The sequence below is a fragment of the Sander lucioperca genome, chromosome 22 (assembly GCF_008315115.2).
Source record: "Sander lucioperca isolate FBNREF2018 chromosome 22, SLUC_FBN_1.2, whole genome shotgun sequence".
NCBI classification, from domain to species: Eukaryota; Metazoa; Chordata; class Actinopteri; order Perciformes; family Percidae; genus Sander; species Sander lucioperca.
This window is the reverse complement of record NC_050194.1, coordinates 1,264,882-1,286,247: the sequence shown is the minus strand read 5'-3', so window position 1 is coordinate 1,286,247 and position 21,366 is coordinate 1,264,882. Positions and strand designations below refer to the sequence as shown.

Below are 21,366 nucleotides of genomic sequence, written 5' to 3'. Positions count from 1 at the left end.
GGGTCCTGGGGACCCGAAGGACAACACAAGGGTTAATGTTAAAATGTATACAGGTAGGCAGGACAGTCTGAAATGTTTTGCACGGTCTTTCGCTGTACGTATTGTTGGTAAATGTGAGATGTTCGAGTCACACACATGTCTCGTCTTCATGTCAGAAACTAGGAAATTAATTTTACCCGTTCTCACTCCCGCTTGGTCAGTGGCTGCACGTGGGACTGCTGGGATTGTGTGAGTAATGAAAATGCGATAGGGGGCCCCGGCTGTCAATCAATGTCTTCCAGTGATGCGGGCCCCTGATTGGACCAGGCCCGTAAGCAACCGCGTACCCTGCTTACCGATAGTTAGGTGTCTGAATCACTCAATTCTCATTGGCTACCCGCCAACGTGGCAGGTAGATTGACAGTTTCACCCGCCAATCACAAAAGTTACCCGCATTTGGCAGGTGGGTGGGTGCAAATTTCATGCCCTGCAAATTCAAGAAAATCAAGAATTGGATCCAGAATCAGAAATGCTTTGATGCACATTTTATTGATTACATTGATTTTTATTTTGAAACTGTGGCTGAAAACTGAAAAACTGTAAATATTACACAAAATAGATGTACACAAAAATAATTTCTATTAGAGTATAAGAAATGAAGAAAATAAAAATAAAATCTATTACAGTAAAGTATAACCATCTATTACTGTAAAGTATAAGAAGTAGCCACTATTGATACTCAGTCTCTTCTGTCTTAGACGGCTTCCATCCATGTTGGCAAAGAACAACACAGACGCTGCACCTTTAAGGTCTACAGACTGATTGCTAAAGAACAACACATATGCTGCACCTTTAAGGCCTGCAGACTGACTGCTAATTGAAGATTTGTGTGAAGGAGTGTCCAACAGGTGCTTCAGTGATTTCATACTGATGGAGGTAGTTTCTAATAGTTAGGAACAGAAGGTTTCTGTTTGGTTACCATAGCTAAAACAATGGAGTTTGGACTGCTTGCATGACATCTGTGTTAACTGTTCTGCTAAAGGGTGGGGAAGGAAATGTGTCAATCCAATGAGAAAGGGTTAACACATTTGGTAGAGGTGTCTTCTGCTCTGCTGAGACAGTGATGATGAAAACCGAGTGGATCCCAGTTTCTTTAAGCAGGTCAAAGCAATCAAGAAAAACTGTAAATACATAGTATTATTTAAATATGAGATGCAGTCCCCGTCACCGCCACTAGATGTCAGGATGGCTGCATGTAAGGGATAATCACCTCAAGGCAGGGCAATAAACAGTTTGATATGCCCGGCTTGTGGACGGCTTACCGTCTTAGCCTTCCATAAGCCGGGAATATCAAACTAATTAATTAAAAACTAAAAATCTATTGCCCTGCCTTGAGGTGATTATCCCGTTTATTCTACTTCTTGCTTGTCAACACAATAAGACAATTCAAATACTTTAATAATTATGCTTTTTCTTATTCGCATTGCATGCTTATTAAATGTATACTCTATTTGAGTTCATCTCCCTCAAAAAGCAGTCCCCTGTAGAACTACGGTGAATGACGTTAGCTCAACTGTAACTAATTAGTTTCTATTGCAACCACAGTCCGGGTCAGTTGTCACTGTCAGTCTATCCTTCTGGTGGCTCTTCCACTCTTTGAAAACCTTGATAGCAAAGGCAGTTGCCTTTTTCGTGTTTGATTCAAGGGCCCCGTCTTCAATTGTACGCAATTCCTCATCTGTCAGATCTCTGAAACGGGGACCCTGGGCCTTGTCTTTTTCTGTTGTCATTCCGTCATCCTCGTCGCTCTTTAACCAGTTCTCAAATGTCTTCCCTACTCCAAATATATTAAAATTGACAATGAATTCGTCCATTTTTAAAACACTGTAATGTTTAGAACTACGGTGAATAATGTTAGCTCAACTGTAGCTAACGTTAATTAGTTTCTATAGCAACCACACAAGGCTGCATCTGATCACTAACCTTAGTTTAATAACGTAGTTGCTACATTGTATCTCGCTTGCGAAACTATGTATCGACTGACCCTCCGATAGATTTCCGACACATTTTAGAAACAAGGTTTATTTTTACAATGGACCTCATGTTTGAAATTTCTGTGATAGAAAGAAAATACAAGCGGCGTATAGATCTACTATTTGATGACGCTGTGCTCAGTCAGCGGGCAATATGCCGGGTTAATGCCCTACTCCCAGCCAATCGGAATCAAGCATTCTTAAACGAAGTAGAATAATTAAGTTTAATTACTAATGTTAACTATCATTTTAGTGATCAATAATTAGCCTGTGTCTATGTTATCTCCTTACATATACCTACGCTCTCCGTCTCTGCTAGATTGGGAATGATTGAGATTTCTCTTGGCACAGCTACCAGAAGACTTCCAACTTTCACACAGGTTGCTCACGTCACATCTACGTCTTCAAGCTCAGTTGGAGGCTGCTCAGTAACGCTCAGCCATCACCGGGAAAGAGACTTCACTGGTCTCTGTCCAGAGACAAGGGACCTGTTGGTCCCTTTATATACTGTCTATGATAAAAGTGATAACAATGTTAGGGTTTGTTCTGACCCAGAACGCAGAGATTACATACGCACAGACAGAAAGAGTGGTTTGTAAAGGTTTTAATGAACAAACAGTTATACTCAATTGAAGAGTGAGGATAATGCAGGAGCGAGGGGATTCCTGGCTGTCCGAGTTGCGGAACCGAGCTGAGAGAGGAGGATCCAGGGAGGCTGGTTATCGAGGTGGACAGGCTGAGTTGGGTTGGAGTGGCTTCCACAGGCGGAGAATTATGCTGGTGGTGAGACTGGAGGTTGTAGGTACAGCAGAGGCAGAAGCTGGTCGGAGCGGACACTGCACAATAGAAACACAAGGTAAGTATCAACTAAAGGAAATCAGGACTAGAGCTGGAGAGCACAACAAAGCTAACTAGGATACTAGCGCAAGATACACAGAGCCAAGTTACCACTTGAGTGTTGATAACAAACTGGCGCCGACAGGGGAATCAGCCAGATCTTAAGTATTGCTGGGTGATTGTAGTAGATGAGCTGCAGCTGAGAAGAAAACGGCTGTGCAGGTGAATCGGCCACTCCCCTTGACCTACTTCCTCCAGGACACGCCTCCAGCACTCCAAGTGGAAACACACGGCCACACACACAGACAAACAGAGACAAAGAAAAAATCCCCAACACAGGTTGGAGAGGGAGCTACCCCTAACAAACAATGTTGAAAAAAGTGATAAAAATGTTGAAAAAAGTGACAAAAATGTTGAAAATTGTTGAAAAAAGTGACAAAAATGTTGAAAAAAGTGACAAAAATGTTGAAAAAAGTGACAAAAATGTTGAATAATGTTGAAAAAAGTGACAAAAATGTTGGAAAATGTTGAAAAAAGTAACAAAAATGTTGAAAAAACAAGTTTTTTTTTAAAGTTTTGTATCAGCATCCTTTACCCAGCGCAACTGGGCGAGCTCATGAATAGTAATGAGCTCAGGCAACACCACGTCAGACTGACCAGCTTTTGTAATTGGCCTGATTTCTCTGCTTATTTCTTTTCAGTGGCTAGAGCTGACAGAGGAGGTAGCAGTTCATTTTCACATTCACGACATAACACAAACACATATGGACCTAACATATTTAAAAAATACAAGTAAAAACGGTTTTGTGTGGCAGGACACCTTTAAGTGATTGGTGTCTTTAGAGTCAGCGGAAATATATAGTTGTGTGTTATGTTATATGTCATGTTAAGAAGAATAGCAATGGGCCAAGAGTGGAACCCTGTGTAAAGGTACTGAAGATGATCGAGAATTTCTGATTTCCACACAGTAAGACCTTCCAGACAGATGAGAACAGACAAATCTAAAACCACTCTTGAAATGCCCATCCATTTTTTAAGACATTGAATTAAAATACTATCGTTAATGGTGTCAGAAGCCGCAGATAGATCCAACAGCAGTAAAACAGTGTGTTGACCACAGTCAACTGACATTATCCCTTTCATAAAGAGAAACATAAAATTTAATATATCACAAGTAATCAATGGTAATAATTGTTGTCAATGTTTTTGTTGACAATTGTTTGAGCTTTAAATATGAATGAACTGCCTCAAATGTAAACTCATCAAAAATAAATGGGTTTATAATCTGAAAATGTGTAATAAAATACATTTATGCTGTTGAAAACATTACTAAGAATTTAGATTTTCATAATAGTCTGGTGAGTTCAGCACAGCTCTCCCTCTCTACATTTAAAATTAAATAGAAAGACAAGCACAGGAAGTTACAACTGAAGTCATGAGGACACAGTCGAATGTGTTATTGTCTAACAAACACTCTGAAAAACTATTTCAAACTAAAATTAAATAAAATCCAAATGTCAAAAATAATGTACATTTTTGGATATGAAAATTAGTCCAGACAGAAAGACTCAGGAGACAAAGTGAAGACATGAGATCATCTTAATGCTCAGCTTCTTATTTATTGTCACCGTACAGCAGATAAAGATTCACATTAGAGTTTCAAACCTCCACCAAACATCAACTGGCTGTCCTGAACTACAAAGATGGTTTCATACTTTTCATTTAGTTTTTACAGACTCTTTTAGAATCATGTTAGCAGTTCATGCAGTGATATACACCCGATCAGACTATATATGTGTTTCCGTTTAAAGATTATGGGCCCTACTTTCCTGCTGCAGCCGCCCAACTGGAGACATCTGACTTTTCTTCCACGTTGCAGCGAGCTGCGACTGCCTTAAACTAGGGCTGCACAATATATTGTTTTTTTTAATCGCTATCGCGATATCGACTTGCACAATAAACATGTCGCTAAAGGCTGCGACATATCGCGAAAGTAAAATGTAACTTTCATTATTTTTTTAGTGCTGTCTTTTATATTCAATTCGATGTTCAATTTGTTCAATAAAAGAATGTTGGAAATTAGTGTTTTTTGTTGTTTTAGATCCAACAAACTGTTGTATTTTAGTAGAATACTGAAAGCAGTAGAACTGAGAACACTTTAAAATCTGTTTATTTATCGCAAGTGATATTGTTATCGCCATATTCAACAATTTATCACATATGTTTCTCATATTGTGCAGCCCTACGTTACACCACCACAGACAGTAACAAGAATTACAAACATCAGTTGGTATTTTTGTGCTGGTGCCCAGTTTCAGGAAAATAAGACATATTGTGAGATTAAATGCTTAATGAGAGAAAGAGAAAGAAATCACAAGAGATGAGCTGATATTCTGCTGTACGTTGGTCCTGGAGAACTACAGCACAGGACGGATCTTCATGCTGATGGTCTTCAGGGAGTAGTTATAACCTTTAAAATGTACCCACTCCACTCCAACATAAGAGACAGTGCTGTCAGCCCCCCAACGATAAACGCCGTTCGGATTTGCATGGTGACAGCCGTTGAACCAGAATGCCCCCAGGGTTAATCTGGCACAGTTTCCAGACCAGTTGTCCTGGTCTTTGTCAAAGGTGGTGAATTTCATTCCGTTGTGATAACTCAGGGAGTCTCCTACAGAAACACAGTGTTTGTCAAAAAGTATATGAGACTATTTGTGATGCCTTTGAAAAAATAATAATATATGGATGATAGAAAAAAATCAACCCACTCACCTGCCCCTCCACTAATGAGTCCAGACACACTCAGCACAAATCCGTCACCTTCACCGACGGAGAACGAAGAGTACCGAGCGAACGCTTTTCTCCCCTCAAAGTCCTCCATGTCGACCAGCAGCTCACTCTTTCTGTTGTTTGTCAGGTAGTAGATGTTTTCAAGACCTGCACACACACACACACACACACACACACACACACACACACACACACACACACACACACACACACACACACACACACACACACACACACACATTTATGGCGCTTACCCACTGCTAGTACCAGCTCTGCTTGGCTCAACCGAGGTGCCCCATCCTTCATTTTCCATTGCAGATTTAGTACCGCCTCATGCGTGAGGCGAGATTGGCTGGTACATACATACATTCAGTCACAGACATACATTAATGAATTCATAGTCATACGTTCAATGAGCAGCGATGAATGTATGACTATGAATTAGTTAATGTATATCTGTGACTGAATGTACAGTATGCATGGTTATGAATGGAGGAATGAATGCATATTTATAACTGAATGTATGGATATTTCTGAATAGATAAATTAATGTTTTATTTATGACTGAAGGCATGGATGCTTATGGAAGTAGGAACAAGTATTTGTAAGGCATGTATGGGAGAACTGAATAAATAAATGTCCACTGTACATTCGTCTTTTAATTGTTTTAACCCTGTGCTTGTTGTGTGTCTCTGTTGTAACTCTTGCAGCAATTTCTCCCAGTGTCCAAAACGAATTTCTCCTCGGGGAGACTAATACAGATACTTTGACTTTGGTTGTCATAGCGACGCCGCAGGAAACTGCCGTGACCTAACGCGACACACATACAGAACGTCGAGGTGTGTTGTTTGTGATTCTCGGTATGTTGCTGTTGACACAAGACATATTTTGTTTCAAAAGAAGCTGGAGGCAGTAAAAAAAAAACGCCGCTAGCTAAACTATTTAAAAATGGCGGGTTTGTTCAGGACACCCCCATCTGTCGCTAGCAATGATGATGCAGTGATTGGTGACGATTCTCTCCGACCAATCAGTAGTCTGCAGGTTTTCACGTCACCTTTTGTATCGCCTCAGCTCGCTTGGAACCTCAGCGGAGGTGAAACTAAAAAAAGTACCTGTTGGCAGGTACCAGGGACTTTGTTTCATAATGGAAAACCAAAAAAGGCGAGTAGAGTCGAGGCGAGTCAAGGTACCATGTAATGGAAAAACGCCATTATACGTGTGTGCAAATTAGTACCAGTTTAATATCTTGTACAGATGTGTAGTAAATTCAGGAAGAGAACTAACTGATCTAAGGACTAACGTTTTTTTGGTCAAAGTTCCATTTCTGGAGTTACACAACAGAATTTAACGTGTGAACTTAATGAACAGATACTTTTATGAAGTCATAACTTAGTTTGGTTTCATTTCTCACCGAGCCAGTACTCTCCAGTACCACTACCAAAGCCGGTCTTGTATTGATTCCAGCCCCTGTAGAAGTTCAAAGTGCCATCCAGCCTCCTCTGGAACACCTGGGGGGACGGGATGGGGGGGTTAACTAGCTAAACACACAAGATATCTGACAGATCATGATTCCACAAACAACGTTTTTACTGGAATGGGATTTATTGTGAAGGTCCAACAGGTTGACTGAATACTCACCGTCCACCGTCCTCCTTCTGAAGTCATGTCACAGTACACCTACACACAAACACATTCATCAGTAAATGTGATAATTTAGTGGTTTAAATTTGTACATTAATGTACACTAATAAGCACGGCAACACGGAATTTGTGGATGCAGAGTTTTCAGAAATTTAAATAAAACTCAATAACATGAATTACAGTGCCTAAACCTAACCAATCCAACTAGGCAACAAATACTAGCCAATCAGATGCAGAGTACGGTGGAACATTCCTTTGCCATCCTAGGAAACGCACGTTTGCATCCCGGGTATTAGGGCTGTGCAATTAATCAGAAGTTTTGACTGTGATTTCGATATTGGCTCCTAACGATCACAAACTGTAATCTTGCCCAACCAATCATTTGTATAGCAAAATAACTAATGAAAACAAACATAAGACAACTGAACACTTGAACAAACATCAGAAAATCAATAATCTAATTTATGCAGATGGTGCAGTCTAAACCAAAAAGATCTTTGTAAATCTGTGTGTATGATGTTTACAAAGCAACCAGTAGAGGTGACACGTAGAGGGGAGGAGCTTGGCATTGTAATTGCATTCAAGTATCTTGGGGTAACATTGGACTCTATAGTAACCTTTAAAAGTCACCTGAAGAAAGGTTTCAAATATTGTTTTTTATGTACAAGGCTCTGTATGGGCTTGCCCCACGTCCTTTAAATTAATTCAATAAAAAGATGTCTGACAGCAGCATTGGCACCAGGGTGCACCACATTTGGACAAACTGTGCTGTCTGTATAAGAGACGTAAATATTGGAATAGCCTCCCACGTGCAATAAGGGAGTGTCCTAAATATTCTACTTTTGAGACTCAGTTCAAACAATGGCTTAAAGGCAGGGTTGGTAACTTTTTCCAATATACACTTTTTTATATATTGTTTAAAATGATCTTTACACCACGACAACCCGGAAATATACCTTGACAGCAGACCTCTTTCCAGCGGGATAGATGGTGTACACTCCACTGGGTTTGCTATTGTCTCGCAGATAGATGGCACTGCAGTCCACCGGTCGGCGGATCTGCTGGCAGCTGGCCAACAGTGGAGCCAGCAGGAGGAGGAAGACTGAAACCAGCTGGAACAGAAGAGATGTCATTTTGACTGAGGTTTGAATCGTACAAAGTGTTTTAACAGTTTGGCCTTTAACTTCATGATGGTGTTGACAAAGTCAGCTCTTACAGAAAGAAAGGTGGGGCTAATTAACTAAAATGATCTGCGTGGGTTGTCTCTGTAGTGATTGTAGATTGTAGAGATTGTGATTGGTTTAAAGAAATGCAAACAACCCAGAGCATTTCTTTCTCCCATCCCAGAATGCATCTGTTATTTAGCCAGACCTTACTCCACAGCACTGTGGAGGTAGAGCTGGCAGACTATCCCTGTAACAACCATCTAATCTACTGATATCAAGCTTCTTTACAGTTTCACAGAACTTTGAGATTTGTATATTTTACAAATCTCAAAGTTCTGTGAAACTGTAAAGAAGCTTGATATCACAGTTCACAAACTTACCTTCATTATCAGATTTCTGCTGAAATTAATCAACTGCTGATGTAGATCTGTCTGATGCTCTGAAAACACATTAAGAGTAAATTAAAAATGGTAACACTTAATAATAATGGTACATAAATTATGATTACAAATTTACAAGACAGAACAAAGCCAGAAATCTTGGTGTAGTCATGGACTCAGACCAGAATTTCAACAGCCACATTAACACAATTACAAAGTCAGCCCATTACCACCTTAATAATATATCAAGGGTTAAAGGACTTATGTCTCAGCAGGATTTGGAAAAACGTGTCCATGCTTTTATCTTCAGTAGACTTGACTACTGTAACGGTGTCTTTACAGGTCTCCCTAAAAATCAGACAGCTGCAGCTCATTCAGAACTCTGCTGCTCGAGTCCTCACTAAGACCGAGAAAGTGGATCACATCACTCCAGTTCTGAAGTCTTTACACTTGCTTTCAGTGCCTCAAAGAATTGATTTCAAAATACTTTTGCTGGTTTATAAATCACTAAACGGTTTAGGGCCAAAATACATTTCTGATCTGCTAGTAAACTATGAACCACCCAGACCTCTCAGGTCGTCTGGGACAGGTCTGCTTGTTGTCCCCAGAGTCAGAACTAAACAGGGAGAAGCAGCGTTCAGTTTTTATGCCCCACATATCTGGAACAAACTCCCAGAAAACTGCAGGTCTGCTGCAAATCTCAGTTCTTTTAAATCAAGGCTTAAGACCTTTCTTTTTGATGTTGCCTTTCTTTAAATAATTGTTAATGTATTATACTGAAGTTGCATTGTTGAAACTGTATGACCATCTATATAAGCATATAAAGAAAATTAAAAAGTAAGACCGGTGGGACCAGCCCGTTCTGGGAACGGCAAGGATGCAGGTGGATTACGTGTATAGAGCAACGGCTTATACATTGTCCCACACTAGCAGCCTAAAATCTCGTATTTTATCTGCTTTTATATTTTTAACTGTTTTTAACTGCTCTTTAATGTTTAATTTCTTATATTGCACTGTAACTTTTATTCTGTTTTTCAGTTTTTATTTGTTTTTAACTGCTCTTTAATGTTTTATGTAAAGCACTTTGAATTGCCCTGTTGCTGAAATGTGCTATACAAATAAAGCTGCCTTGCCTTGCCTTACAATTCTTTAGAGTATATGTCCACTGCTGTGAATGGTCAGTTTTTTTGAAGAAGACATGAATAATAAATCAGAAATCATGATTGAAATATCTTAATTGATGCATTAATTAACGTATTGTTCCTGCATTAAGTCATGCTTGAGATACTTTTAATCCTTGTACATTACTGATAGTTCATGAAGTACTACATGAATGAATTCATGCTTTTTCATGCATGAAGTCATGATAATTTATGTACCATTATTATAAAGTGTTACAAAAATGTTTAGTTTCAGTCAACAAACACAGGCAACAGATTATGTGAATGAAGAATAACAAGTGTTGGTGTTCAGGGTATCATTGGATAATCCGTAATTCATTTGTAATTAGAAAATGAATAACCCGTATATTTGTTAAGTGTTTCAAAAGGAAAAAACGGAAAAAAACGTTTCTGTTATCAGAATTCAAAAAAACAAAAATCAAAAACAAAAAAAGTATTTGCAAAAACCAAAACATCAAAAAATTGTACACAGTGTTTGGATATTTTTTAATTATTTTTCATTTTTTGATTCTGAGACCAGAAACAGTTTTTACTAGTGCTGTCAAACGATTAAAATATTTGATCGTGATTAATCGCATTAATGTCACAGTTAACTCGCAATTAATCACACATTTTTCTCTATTCTAAATGTCCCTTGATTTCTTTTTGTCCCATTATTTTTTCTCATTTTAATGCTCTTATCAACATGATACAACAATACTTTTAAAACGGTGCCTGAACCGAATGAGTCATATATATAAAAAACGAGCACCTTGTTCAATTGTATTTGTCTGTTCTGTATGTTCAAAAATATAAAACAATAAAAAGTTGATCTAAAAAAAAAAAAGGAACACAAAACGGCGAAAATAACTACTGGATGGGATAAGGGTATTTTACAATAACTTTGAATGCACCACGAGGCTGGCGGAGCGAGGCTGAGTCTGTTTTTCAGACAACGGCAGCTACAGTCTGGTGTTAGAATCCTCTACAGTGAAATACAGTCACACTTTACACCGTTTAGCTGTCAGCATTTTAACTGTGTTTACTCCAGCTGCTAGCTAACAGTAGGTTAACGTTACCTGCTGCTAAGTGTAGTGTTAACTAGTGTCCTGTGCGGCGATGTTTCAGTTCCCTGTCTTGGAGCATCAGAGAGAAGCGCAGGCATTTAAGTGGCACCTAAATAAGACACCGAAATCCACGTTGCTATTCGGTACGGTAGATAACAGTCGTTAAGGCACCGGTGCCATATTAGCACCGGGTCTCGGCATTAAAATGGGTTTGTATTAACGCCGTTAATAACGCGTTTAACTGACAGCACTAGTTTTTACATATTTAATTTTAAAACAAATGTTTTTCATTAATTACAAATGAATTACAGATTATCCAATGATACCCCGACTGTTGGTGTTCAGGTTCTGTCCTCGCTGCTCCCCTTCAAAAATACACTAAGAAAAGAACAACAGAGACGAGATTTTCGTTTCCCAAAAGACAATTTAACCAGAACAATGTTAACACACTAATGTCACCTTAAAGACTCAAATGTATCACACACGATTGCCAGAAAGTTCATTAAACTAAAGTCACTTTTCTTCTCTTATAGTTAAAATGCAACAAACTTCAGCTCAACTTTTCTGTAAATTCAGTCATTTTGGGTCGAACAAAAATCCCCAAAAGATGGTCAAGTTGCCACAGCTGATCTAGTCACGTCTCTGTAATGTCTCTGGTTGGATGCTTACCTGTCTGAACTCAGCTGCAGGTCGAATTGAAGAGTCTTTGTGTCTTCAGAGGAAACAAGCTGCTGCTTTCTGCTTCAGTCTGTCACAACTTCACTACTTATATCTGCAGAAGGCTGTGATGTCACATCGCCTGCCCTTTTTACCAATACAGACATACAATTCCAAGGAACTTTTCTAAGTGTGTATTTAGTTTAACCCAAATATTTGAACATCAGCCCAGGTAGATATTAAATAAATAGAAGAAGATCATGTTTCTCTTTAATAAACAGAATTGTGTTACCAGAGGACTTCTGCATTATGATTATTTAGTCATTGATACCCGGATCTCTTTCTGATGATTTCTGTTCATTCAAACAGGACATCCTTATTAATGAACATGGCCTGCTCCAGCTTTTCTCCCAAACGACTAAAGGGGAGAGGGAAAGGGGCTCAAGGGATTTATTGATGCAGGACCACAGAAGAAGAAATGAAGGACTGAACTTTAACACAGGGCCCACATTGCACCAGATAAAATTTGAAGAGAGAAGTAATCAGATTTTGTATAATTATAAAAAGTGACATATAGGCAGATACGATGAAACAAAATTACAAAACATAAAACAAAAAGATGCCCATAACAACAAACCACACTGGCATAACCACATAAACAGTGAACAAACCAGCAATAGCAGCAGGAGCAGGGCTAGAAGGGGGGCAGAGGGTGAAATCCCGCCCCCCTGTAATAGGATTGGCCCTCTTATGGATCAGAGTACTGTCCATAGAAATGAAATGGATCGAAAGGCCACTGAACGGTTTCCCGTGGTCATTTGATTGGGACAAAACAAAATGGTGATTGTTGGTAAACTGTATCGCAGTTCGCTGGGAGGAGAGCCGCCCGACGCAGCTCGGGATACGTTCTCAGAGTTGCAGGGAGTAAGAAGGGACAGTTAGACCCAGCGCTAGTGGGTCAGTGGACCGTTAACGTTAGACCCAGCGGCAGTGGATCAGTGGACTGTTAACGTTAGACCCAGCGGGAGTGGGTCAGTGGACCGCTAACGTTAGACCCAGCAGCAGTGGGTCAGCGGACCACTAATATTAGACCCAGCAGCAGTGGGTCAGTGGACCACTGACATTAGACAGAGCGGCAGTGGGTCAGCGGACCGCTAACGTTAGACCCAGCGGCAGTGGATCAGTGGACCGTTAACGTTAGACCCAGCGCAAGTGGGTCAGTGGACCGCTAACGTTAGACCCAGCAGCAGTGGGTCAGTGGACCACTGACATTAGACAGAGCGGCAGTGGGTCAGCGGACCGCTAATATTAGACCCAGCAGCAGTGGGTCAGCGGACCGCCAACATTAGACCCAGCAGCAGTGGGTCAGTGGACCATTAACGTTAGACCCAGCAGCAGTGGGTCAGTGGACCGCCAACATTAGACCCAGCAGCAGTGGGTCAGCGGACCGCCAACGTTAGACCCAGCAGCAGTGGGTCAGCGGACCGTTAACGTTAGACCCAGCAGCAGTGGGTCAGCGGACCGCTGACTTTAAGCCCCGGCAGCAGTATTGGAAGTTTATTCGTTACCATGGCAATGGTACACATAAAATTGGCTGCTGCTCTGACCATTATGCTACGTTGATTTAAATGGAAATGGCCTTTCTTTCCATTTTATTTCTATTGTACTGTCACTTGGCTGCCTGCCGAACGGCCACAGGCAGAGAGGAGGGGTGGTGGCTGAGTTAATCATGTGCCTGTGAATGTTGAAATGAGTTGATATATATGTCCATGAATATATTAAGTCATTTTTGAGATCCTGCAGGATCAAACTTGTCTCATATCTGTTGCATGAATAAACAGATGTTATTATAACCCACATCTATCTTTAAGAGTTTTCTCTCATTTATGTTTCACTAGAATTAAGAACTGACAAACAAGAAACATGTCATAATAAATTAAACAAGATACACACTTGTATGCATTTTACAATGTGTATTTAGTGAGCAGGAGCAGATCCCTCCTTTATATAAATATTTGAATTGATATCGAATTGCGTTCCTCTGCAGGATGCATCCGTCTGGTAGACATCCGACACTACCAGCTGAATGCTGTGTAAATGTATGCTTAATGCTGGGAAGGAAGTAACGAAAGCCATAATTACAAGACATAACAAATAAGTTATATAAAACTAAATTAAGAATGGAAAATAAAACTAGATGAAAAAAAAAGTATAAAAGAGTAAATGGAAACAGAATTGCAAGGTAAAGTTAGAGTAGTGATTAATAGCAGCACTTGGTGTGTGTGTGTGTGTGTGTGTCTGTCAGAAGGGAGGGGTAGATAGTCAAACATGTCCATTTAATGATTATGATACGTTAAAAAACGTGAGTCCAAACTCCAAAATATTATCATCACCAGAGAGATAAGAGTCTGCTGAACGCAGTGTGTTTGTGGTGTCAAATATATATGACACAGAGCAGGTTGTAAAAATGGAACCATCTGCATCCTTCTAAATATTTCTTCACCTTGTTTCTATTGGGGCCTATTCGGCAGTTAATACCACAGAGCCAAAAGTCCGGTGTGTCCACCAGAGTGATGATGTGATTAACGAGAGAATTAGTGTTTGTTTGTATGAATATAGATTTGTTACAAACATCATTTAGAATATGATGCAAAAGCCTGTAACAAATTTATTTATCACAAACCGGCTCAAAGCTTGTGACAAAGAGGGCAGTGTGTGGAGTGTTTGGATGAGTGAGGAATGTATGGATGCACGGTAACTTCCACAGAAGTGTCAAAACAAACCCAAAACCAGAAGATGTTGATCCTAGGAAGAGAGAGACAAACACTACGAGACATGGCATGTAGATATAGCCTTGGTTGAGGCCTAGATTGAGGGCTACCCAGGTGTCAGCCCATTAGCCAATTAACCCTCCTAAACTGCCAGCTCCTGCAGGAAGGCCAGTTAAGCTAACAGCAGATAGAAAAGGGAGGGATCGAGACACATAATATAGTTATAGTATAGTTATAGTTATGATAAAGTATTATAGTATAGAAGTACATTTTATGTGGTACATATGAATAAGTATATATATATATTTATATATATATATATATATATATATATATATATATATATATATATATATATTCCAGTGGAGCGGGATTTCACTCTGTGCCCCCCTTCTATCCCTGCCCCTGCTGCTATTACTGGTTTGTTCTACTGTTTATGTGGTTATGCCGGTGTGGTTTGTTGTTATGGGCATCTTTTTGTTTTACGTTTTGTAATTTTGTGTCATCGCATTTGCCTATATGTCACTTTTTACTTTTATTACACAAAATCGGATTACTTCTCTCTTAAAAATGTATCTGATGCAATGTGGGCTCTGTGTTGAAGTCCTGCATCTATAAATCCCTTGAGCCCCTTTCCCTCTCCCCTTTAGTCGTTTGGGAGAAAAGCTGGAGCAGGCCATGTTCATTAATAAGGATGTCCTGTTTGAATGAACAGAAATCATCAGGAAGAGATCCGGGTATCAATGACTAAATAAACACAATGCAGAAGTCCTCTGGTAACACAATTCTGTTTATTAAAGAGAAACATGATCTTCTTCTATTTATTTAATATCTACCTGGGCTGATGTTTAAATATTTGGTTTAAACTAAATACACACTTAGAAAAGTTCCTTGGAATTGTATGTCTGTATTGGTAAAAAGGGCAGGCGATGTGACATCACAGCCTTCTGCAGATATAAGTAGTGAAGTTGTGACAGACTGAAGCAGAAAGCAGCAGCTTGTTTCCTCTGAAGACACAAAGACTCTTCAGTTCGACCTGCAGCTGAGTTCAGACAGGTAAGCATCCAACCAGAGACATTACAGAGACGTGACTAGATCAGCTGTGGCAACATGACCGTCTTTTGGGGATTTTTGTTTGACCGAAAATTACAGAATTTACTGAAAAGATGAGAAGAAGTGTGTTGCATTTTAACTATAAGAAAAGTGACAGTTTAATGAAATTTCTGGCAATCGTGTGTGATACATTTGAGTCTTTAAGGTAACATTAGTGCATTAACATTGTTCCGGTTAAATCGTCTTTTGGGAAACGAAAATCTCGTCTCTGTTGTTCTTTTCTTAGTGTATTTTTGAAGGGGAGCAGCGAGGCCAGAACCTGAACAACAACAGTCAGGGTATCATTGGATAATCTGTAGTTTATTTGTAATTAATGAAAAACATTTCAACATTTCTGGTCTTGGAATCAAAAAATGAAAAATAATTTAAAAACATCCAAACACTGTGTACAATTCGTTTTATTGTTTGAAACCAAAAACAGCAGTGACATGGGTTTTTTGATGTTAGATTTTTTCTTTGCAAACAAATTCATTTTGGTTTATGCGAAATACTTTGTTTTGTTTTTCCTTTTGAAGAAAGTAGTCGAGACAGGTGACCTGATTTTAGTTGATTTTTTCAAATTTTTTTTGTTTTCCAACAACAAACAACAACACTAACAAATACACAGGTTATTCATTTTCTAATTACAAATGAATTACGGATTATCCAATGATTCCCTGAACATCAACACTTCTTATTCTTCATTCACATAATCTGTTGCCTTTGAGTTTGTTGACTGAAACTAAACATTTTTGTAACACTTTATAATAATGGTACATGAATAGGTATCATGACTTCAAGCATGAAAAAGCATGAATTCATTCATGTAGTACTTCATGAACTCTCAGTAATTTACAAGGATTAAAAGTATCTCAAGCATGACTTAATGCAGGAACAATACAATAATTAAAGCTGCAAGCAGCGATGTGCGTGCCCTTGCGCCTCTGCGCGCGTCGGGGTTACTGGCGGACGCCACTCCTTGCGACCGTGCATTTGCGCGGCACTCAGACACTGCAAATCATTACCAATGAAAAGGGAACTCCCTGCAGAGTTCAATGATACAGCACACAAGACTCTACGTCATACAGTTCATTAGCTGTGAAAGGGGGCGTGGCCAAAGCAAACCTGAGGCAAACCTTTACCAATAAAAAAGGAAGTCTCTGCTGAGTTCATTGTTACCTCACATAAGACTCTACCTTAAACGGGTCACTAGTTATGAAAGGGGCGTAGTTTAAGCATAGGGGGGCGGGCCAAACAATCACAAATTAATAAGGAACTCTCTGCAGAGTTCAATGACACCTCACACAAGACTACCTTAAACGGTTCAAATGTTATGAAAGGGGGCGTGGCCTGAGTAAGTGGGAGTAGTTAAAGTATAGGGGGCGGCTCAGCATCACATGTAGACCACACATTATAATATTCATGTAAATCCGATGATGTTTGTCATATAAGGCTGATTTCCTGTTGCCAGCGGGGGGCACTATGACCAAAAGACAATATTGGTGTGTATACGTCCTCAGGCCTGGACTCTTGTTGATTGTGGGAAATTTCAAGCAGATATGACAATGTACACTGTAGTTACAGCCACTTTCTCGTTCATCGCTAAACACTCAAAATGGCCGCCACGCCACGGCCACACCGTTTGACGAAAAGTTTTTCTTTGAATATCTTTTCATCTTTAAGGTGTTGCGATAGTACAGACCAAATTTGAGGTCCATTGGATGAAATCTCTAGGAGGAGTTCGTTAAAGTGCAGCACCTTGACTTGACATGCTACATATGTGTACCAAGTTTTTGTGCGCCTATTCCCGAAACCCTTAAAATACGTGAATTTTCACCAGACTTGATGCGACTGCCAATTTTGGTGAGTTTTTGAGTATGTTAAGCCCCTCAAAAAGGCAATTCATTTGCCGTAATAATAATAATTCCTTCAGTTTCAATAGGGCCTTCGCCGCTGTCGGCGCTCAGGCCCTAATTAATGCATCAATTAAGATATTTAAATCATGATTTATGATTTATTATTCATGTCTTCTTCAAAAAAAACTGACCAGTCACAGCAGTGGACATATACTCTGAAGAATTGTAGAGTTGTTATCATAATATATGTACCATTATTATTAAGTGTTACCATTTTGATTTATTCTTATTGTGTTTTCAGAGCATCAGACAGATCTACATCAGCAGTTGATTCATTTCAGCAGAAATCTGACAATGAAGGTAAATTTCTAAACTGATATTTTACAAATCTCAAAGTTCTGTGAAACTGTAAAGAAGCTTGATATCAGTAGATTAGATAGTTTTTACATGGATAGCCTCTCATTGCCAGCTCTATCTCCACAGTGCTAAGTAAGGTCTGGCTAAACCACAGATGCATTCTGGGATAGGAGAAAGAAATGCTCTGGGTTATTTGCATTTCTTTAAACCAATCACAATCGTCTTGCACGGCGCTAAGCCTCAGACACAGCAATGGTGGCCATGCTAAATAGTCTCAGGAAGGAATTTATTTTTGCAAACTGCAACAGAAAATGCCACATACAATAATAAATAAAGTTATTATATAGCTATTTAAATTAGCTGGATACATGGTTAAATCTCATTGGCTCTTACCAGTGTATCTCTGTGTGTACTTCGTCCACAGCAATCCCACCAATCGGTCCCAAAACGTCCCAGTTAGAGAGGAAATGTCCTAAATATTTTCTTTGTAAATCTTTAAGATCATTCCCTGAAAGAACAAAGCAGGCCTGGCTTGTTGCACGATCAAAATTTTCTTCAAAACTTGACATTTTCAGCGTGTAGCTTGCTGCCTCAGTTTGTTGTTGCTACTTATAGCAAAGGGATTTTGAGAACGGCAACACACAGAGAGCGGAAAAGGCCTGACGTCATGTCAGTGTCAATGTACTTCCATTGCTCCAGACTACTACAGGGGCAACCCACACAGATACATTTTCTTAATTAGCCCCACCATTCTGTCTCTAATAGCTGACTTTGTCAACACCATCATGAAGCTAAAGGCCAAACTGTTAAAACACTTTGTATGATTCAAACCTTAGTCAAAATGACATCTCTTCTGTTCCAGCTGGTTTCAGTCTTCCTCCTCCTGCTGGCTCCACTGTTGACCAGCTGCCAGCAGCTCCTCCAACCAGTGGACTGCAGTGCCATCTATCAGCAAAACAGAACCAAACCCAGTGGAGTGTACACCATCTATCCCGCTGGAAAGAGCTCTGCTGTCAAGGTATACTTCGGGGTTGTTGGGGTGTAAACTAAATTTTAAACAATATAAAAAAGTGTATGTTGTAAAAAGTTACCAACCCTGCCTTTAAGCCATTGTTTGAGCTGAGTCTTACAAGTAGAATATTTATGACACTCCCTTATTGCACGTGGGAGGCTATTCCAATATTTACATCCCTCATACAGACAGCACAATTTGTGGTGTACCCTGGTGCCAATTCTGCTGTCAGACATCTTTTTATTGAATCATTTTAAAGATGTGGGGCAAGCCCATACAGAGCCTTGAACATAAAACAAGCATATTTGAAATCTTTCTTCAGGTGACCTTTAAAGGTTAATGTGGAGTCCAATATGACCCCAAGATACTTTATCGCAATTACAATGTCAAGCTCCTCCCATCTACATGTCACCTCTACTGGTTGTTTTGTAAACATCATACACACAGATTTACAAAGATCTTTTTGGTATTCTATAAAAGACCTGATTTAGTAAGCCAATCCTGAATATGGGTAATTGCAGATGTAAGAATTAAGTCGGCTTCTTCAATGTTTTTGTAAAAATGACTAAATCATCTGCACACATTTGAACATTGATTTTTTTTTAAACACATCAGGTAACAGTAGAAGTAATGAATACAGATTTGCTAGTATGTGTTGCCTTCATTAGTTGGATTGGTTTAGGCACTGTAATATGTGTTATTGAGTTTTATTTTAATTTTTGTAAATTCTGCTGAAAATTCTGCATCCACAGATTCTGTGTGGCCGTGCTCATTAGTTGAGAAGTTAATGTACAAATTTAAACCACTAAATTATCACATTTACTGATGAATGTGTTTGTGTGTAGGTGTACTGTGACATGACTTCAGAAGGAGGACGGTGGACGGTGAGTATTCAGTCAAGCTGTTGGACCTTTACAACAAATCACATTCCAGTAAAAACCTTGTTGTCTGGAAACATGATCTGTCAGATATCTTGTGTGTTTAGCTAGTTAACCCCCCATCCCGTCCCCCCAGGTGTTCCAGAGGAGGATGGACGGCACGGTGAACTTCTACAGGGGCTGGAATCAATACAAGACCGGCTTTGGTAACCCTACTGGAGAGTACTGGCTCGGTGAGAAATGAAACCAAACTAAGTCATGACTTCATAAAAGTATCTGTTCATTAAGTTCACACGTTAAAATTCTGTTGTGTAACTCCAGAAATGGAACTTTGACCAAAAAACCTTTAGTCCTTAGATCAGTTAGTTCTCTTCCTGAATTTACTACACATATGTACAAGATATTAAACTGGTACCAATTTATTTATTTCTTGCCAAGCCACGCTTGCCTCACACACGAGGCAGCACTAAATATGTAATGGAAAATAAAGGACAGGGCACCGCGGTGGAGACGAGCCGAGCAGAGCTGAGTAGAGATTGAGTAGAGTAGAGCTGGTACTAGCAGTGGGTAAGCGCCATAATTGTGTCTGTTTGTGTGTGTGTGTGTGTGTGTGTGTGTGTGTGTGTGTGTGTGTGGTTGTGTGTGTGCATGTGTGTGTGTGTGTGTGCAGGTCTTGACAACATCTACCACCTGTCGAACAACAGAAAGAGTGAGCTGCTGGTCAACATGGAGGACTTTCAGGGGAAAAAAGTGTTCGCTCGGTACTCTTCGTTTTCCGTCGGTGCAGCAGGTGGAGGATTTGTGCTGAGTGTGTCTGGATTCATTAATGGAGGGGCAGGTGAGTGGGTTGAGTTTTTCTATCATCCATATATAGTATTTATGTATTTATTTTATTTTTTTCAAAGGCATCACAAATAGTCTCATATATATTTTTGACAAACACTGTGTTTCTGTAGGAGACTCCCTGAGTTATCACAACAGAATGAAATTCTCCACCTTTGACAAAGACCAGGACACCTGGCCTTGGAACTGTGCCACATCATTCCTGGGGGCGTTCTGGTACAACAGCTGTAACTATGCAAATCCGAATGGCGTTTATCGTTCGGGTACTAACAGCACTTTCTCTGCTGTTGGAGTGAAGTGGCAAACCTGGAAAGGTCGTGACTACTCCCTGAAGAGCATCAGCATGAAGATCCGTCCTGTGCTGTAGTTCTCCAGGACCAACGTCCAGCAGAATATCAGCTCATCTCTTGTAATTTCTTTCTCTTTCTCTCATTAAGCATTTAATCTCACATGTCTTATTTTCCTGAAACTGGGCACTAGCACAAGAAAACCAACTGACGTTTGTAATTCTTTTTTACCGTCTGTGGTGGTTTAAAGTAGAGCTGCACAATATGAAAGAAATATGCGATAAGTTGTTGAATATGGTGATAACGATATCACTTGCGATAAATAAACAGATATTAAAGTGTTGTCAGTTCTACTGCTTTCAGTATTCTACTAAAATACAACAGTTTGTTGATTTAAAACAACAAAAAACAATCATTTCCAACATTCTTTTATTTAACAAATTGAACATTGAATTGAATATAAAAGGAGGCACTAAAAAAATTATGAAAGTTACATTGTACTACCGCGATATGTCGCAGCTTTTAGCGATGTGCTTATTGTGCAATTTTATATTGTGTTA

At 39.6% G+C, this 21,366-nt stretch overlaps 3 protein-coding genes across 5 annotated transcripts in view; 2 read left to right on the top strand and 1 right to left on the bottom strand.

Moving 5' to 3' along the window:
- LOC116058528 (microfibril-associated glycoprotein 4-like) overlaps nucleotides 1-21,208 on the top strand; it is a 37,232-nt gene extending 16,024 nt beyond the window's left edge. The window contains exons 1-7 of one of the 3 annotated variants that reach the window (XM_035997645.1): nucleotides 15,422-15,537; nucleotides 17,731-17,789; nucleotides 18,649-18,804; nucleotides 19,644-19,682; nucleotides 19,813-19,909; nucleotides 20,347-20,514; nucleotides 20,633-21,208. In XM_035997645.1, the coding sequence (XP_035853538.1) occupies nucleotides 17,784-17,789; nucleotides 18,649-18,804; nucleotides 19,644-19,682; nucleotides 19,813-19,909; nucleotides 20,347-20,514; nucleotides 20,633-20,886 (720 nt within the window). In that variant the 5' untranslated portion in view covers nucleotides 15,422-15,537; nucleotides 17,731-17,783 and the 3' untranslated portion in view covers nucleotides 20,887-21,208. Of the gene's footprint in view, nucleotides 1-15,421; nucleotides 15,538-17,730; nucleotides 17,790-18,627; nucleotides 18,805-19,643; nucleotides 19,683-19,812; nucleotides 19,910-20,346; nucleotides 20,515-20,632 lie in introns of those variants that run through there. The other 2 variants (XM_035997646.1, XM_035997644.1) reach the window with 2 other exon arrangements.
- LOC116058520 (TATA-box-binding protein-like) overlaps nucleotides 1-21,366 on the top strand; it is a 62,592-nt gene that overhangs the window by 38,763 nt on the left and 2,463 nt on the right. The gene's annotated exons all lie outside the window — the stretch shown is intronic.
- On the bottom strand, nucleotides 4,942-8,413 carry LOC116058525 (microfibril-associated glycoprotein 4-like). The gene is made up of 5 exons (XM_031311366.1): nucleotides 8,237-8,413; nucleotides 7,278-7,316; nucleotides 7,051-7,147; nucleotides 5,622-5,786; nucleotides 4,942-5,520 (listed from the first exon to the last, which is right to left on the bottom strand). Exons 1-5 carry the CDS (start codon nucleotides 8,411-8,413, stop codon nucleotides 5,267-5,269), a joined length of 732 nt encoding a protein of 243 aa, XP_031167226.1. The 3' UTR covers nucleotides 4,942-5,266.

Bases quoted from the DNA above. Each gene is read 5' to 3' on its own strand.
- LOC116058525 (XM_031311366.1), bottom strand. From the start codon at position 8,413: ATGACATCTCTTCTGTTCCAGCTGGTTTCAGTCTTCCTCCTCCTGCTG. The intron at 7,148-7,277 runs GTGAGTATTCAG...CCGTCCCCCCAG, and splicing joins CAGAAGGAGGACGGTGGACG to GTGTTCCAGAGGAGGCTGGA. The intron at 5,521-5,621 runs GTGAGTGGGTTG...GTGTTTCTGTAG, and splicing joins ACTCATTAGTGGAGGGGCAG to GAGACTCCCTGAGTTATCAC.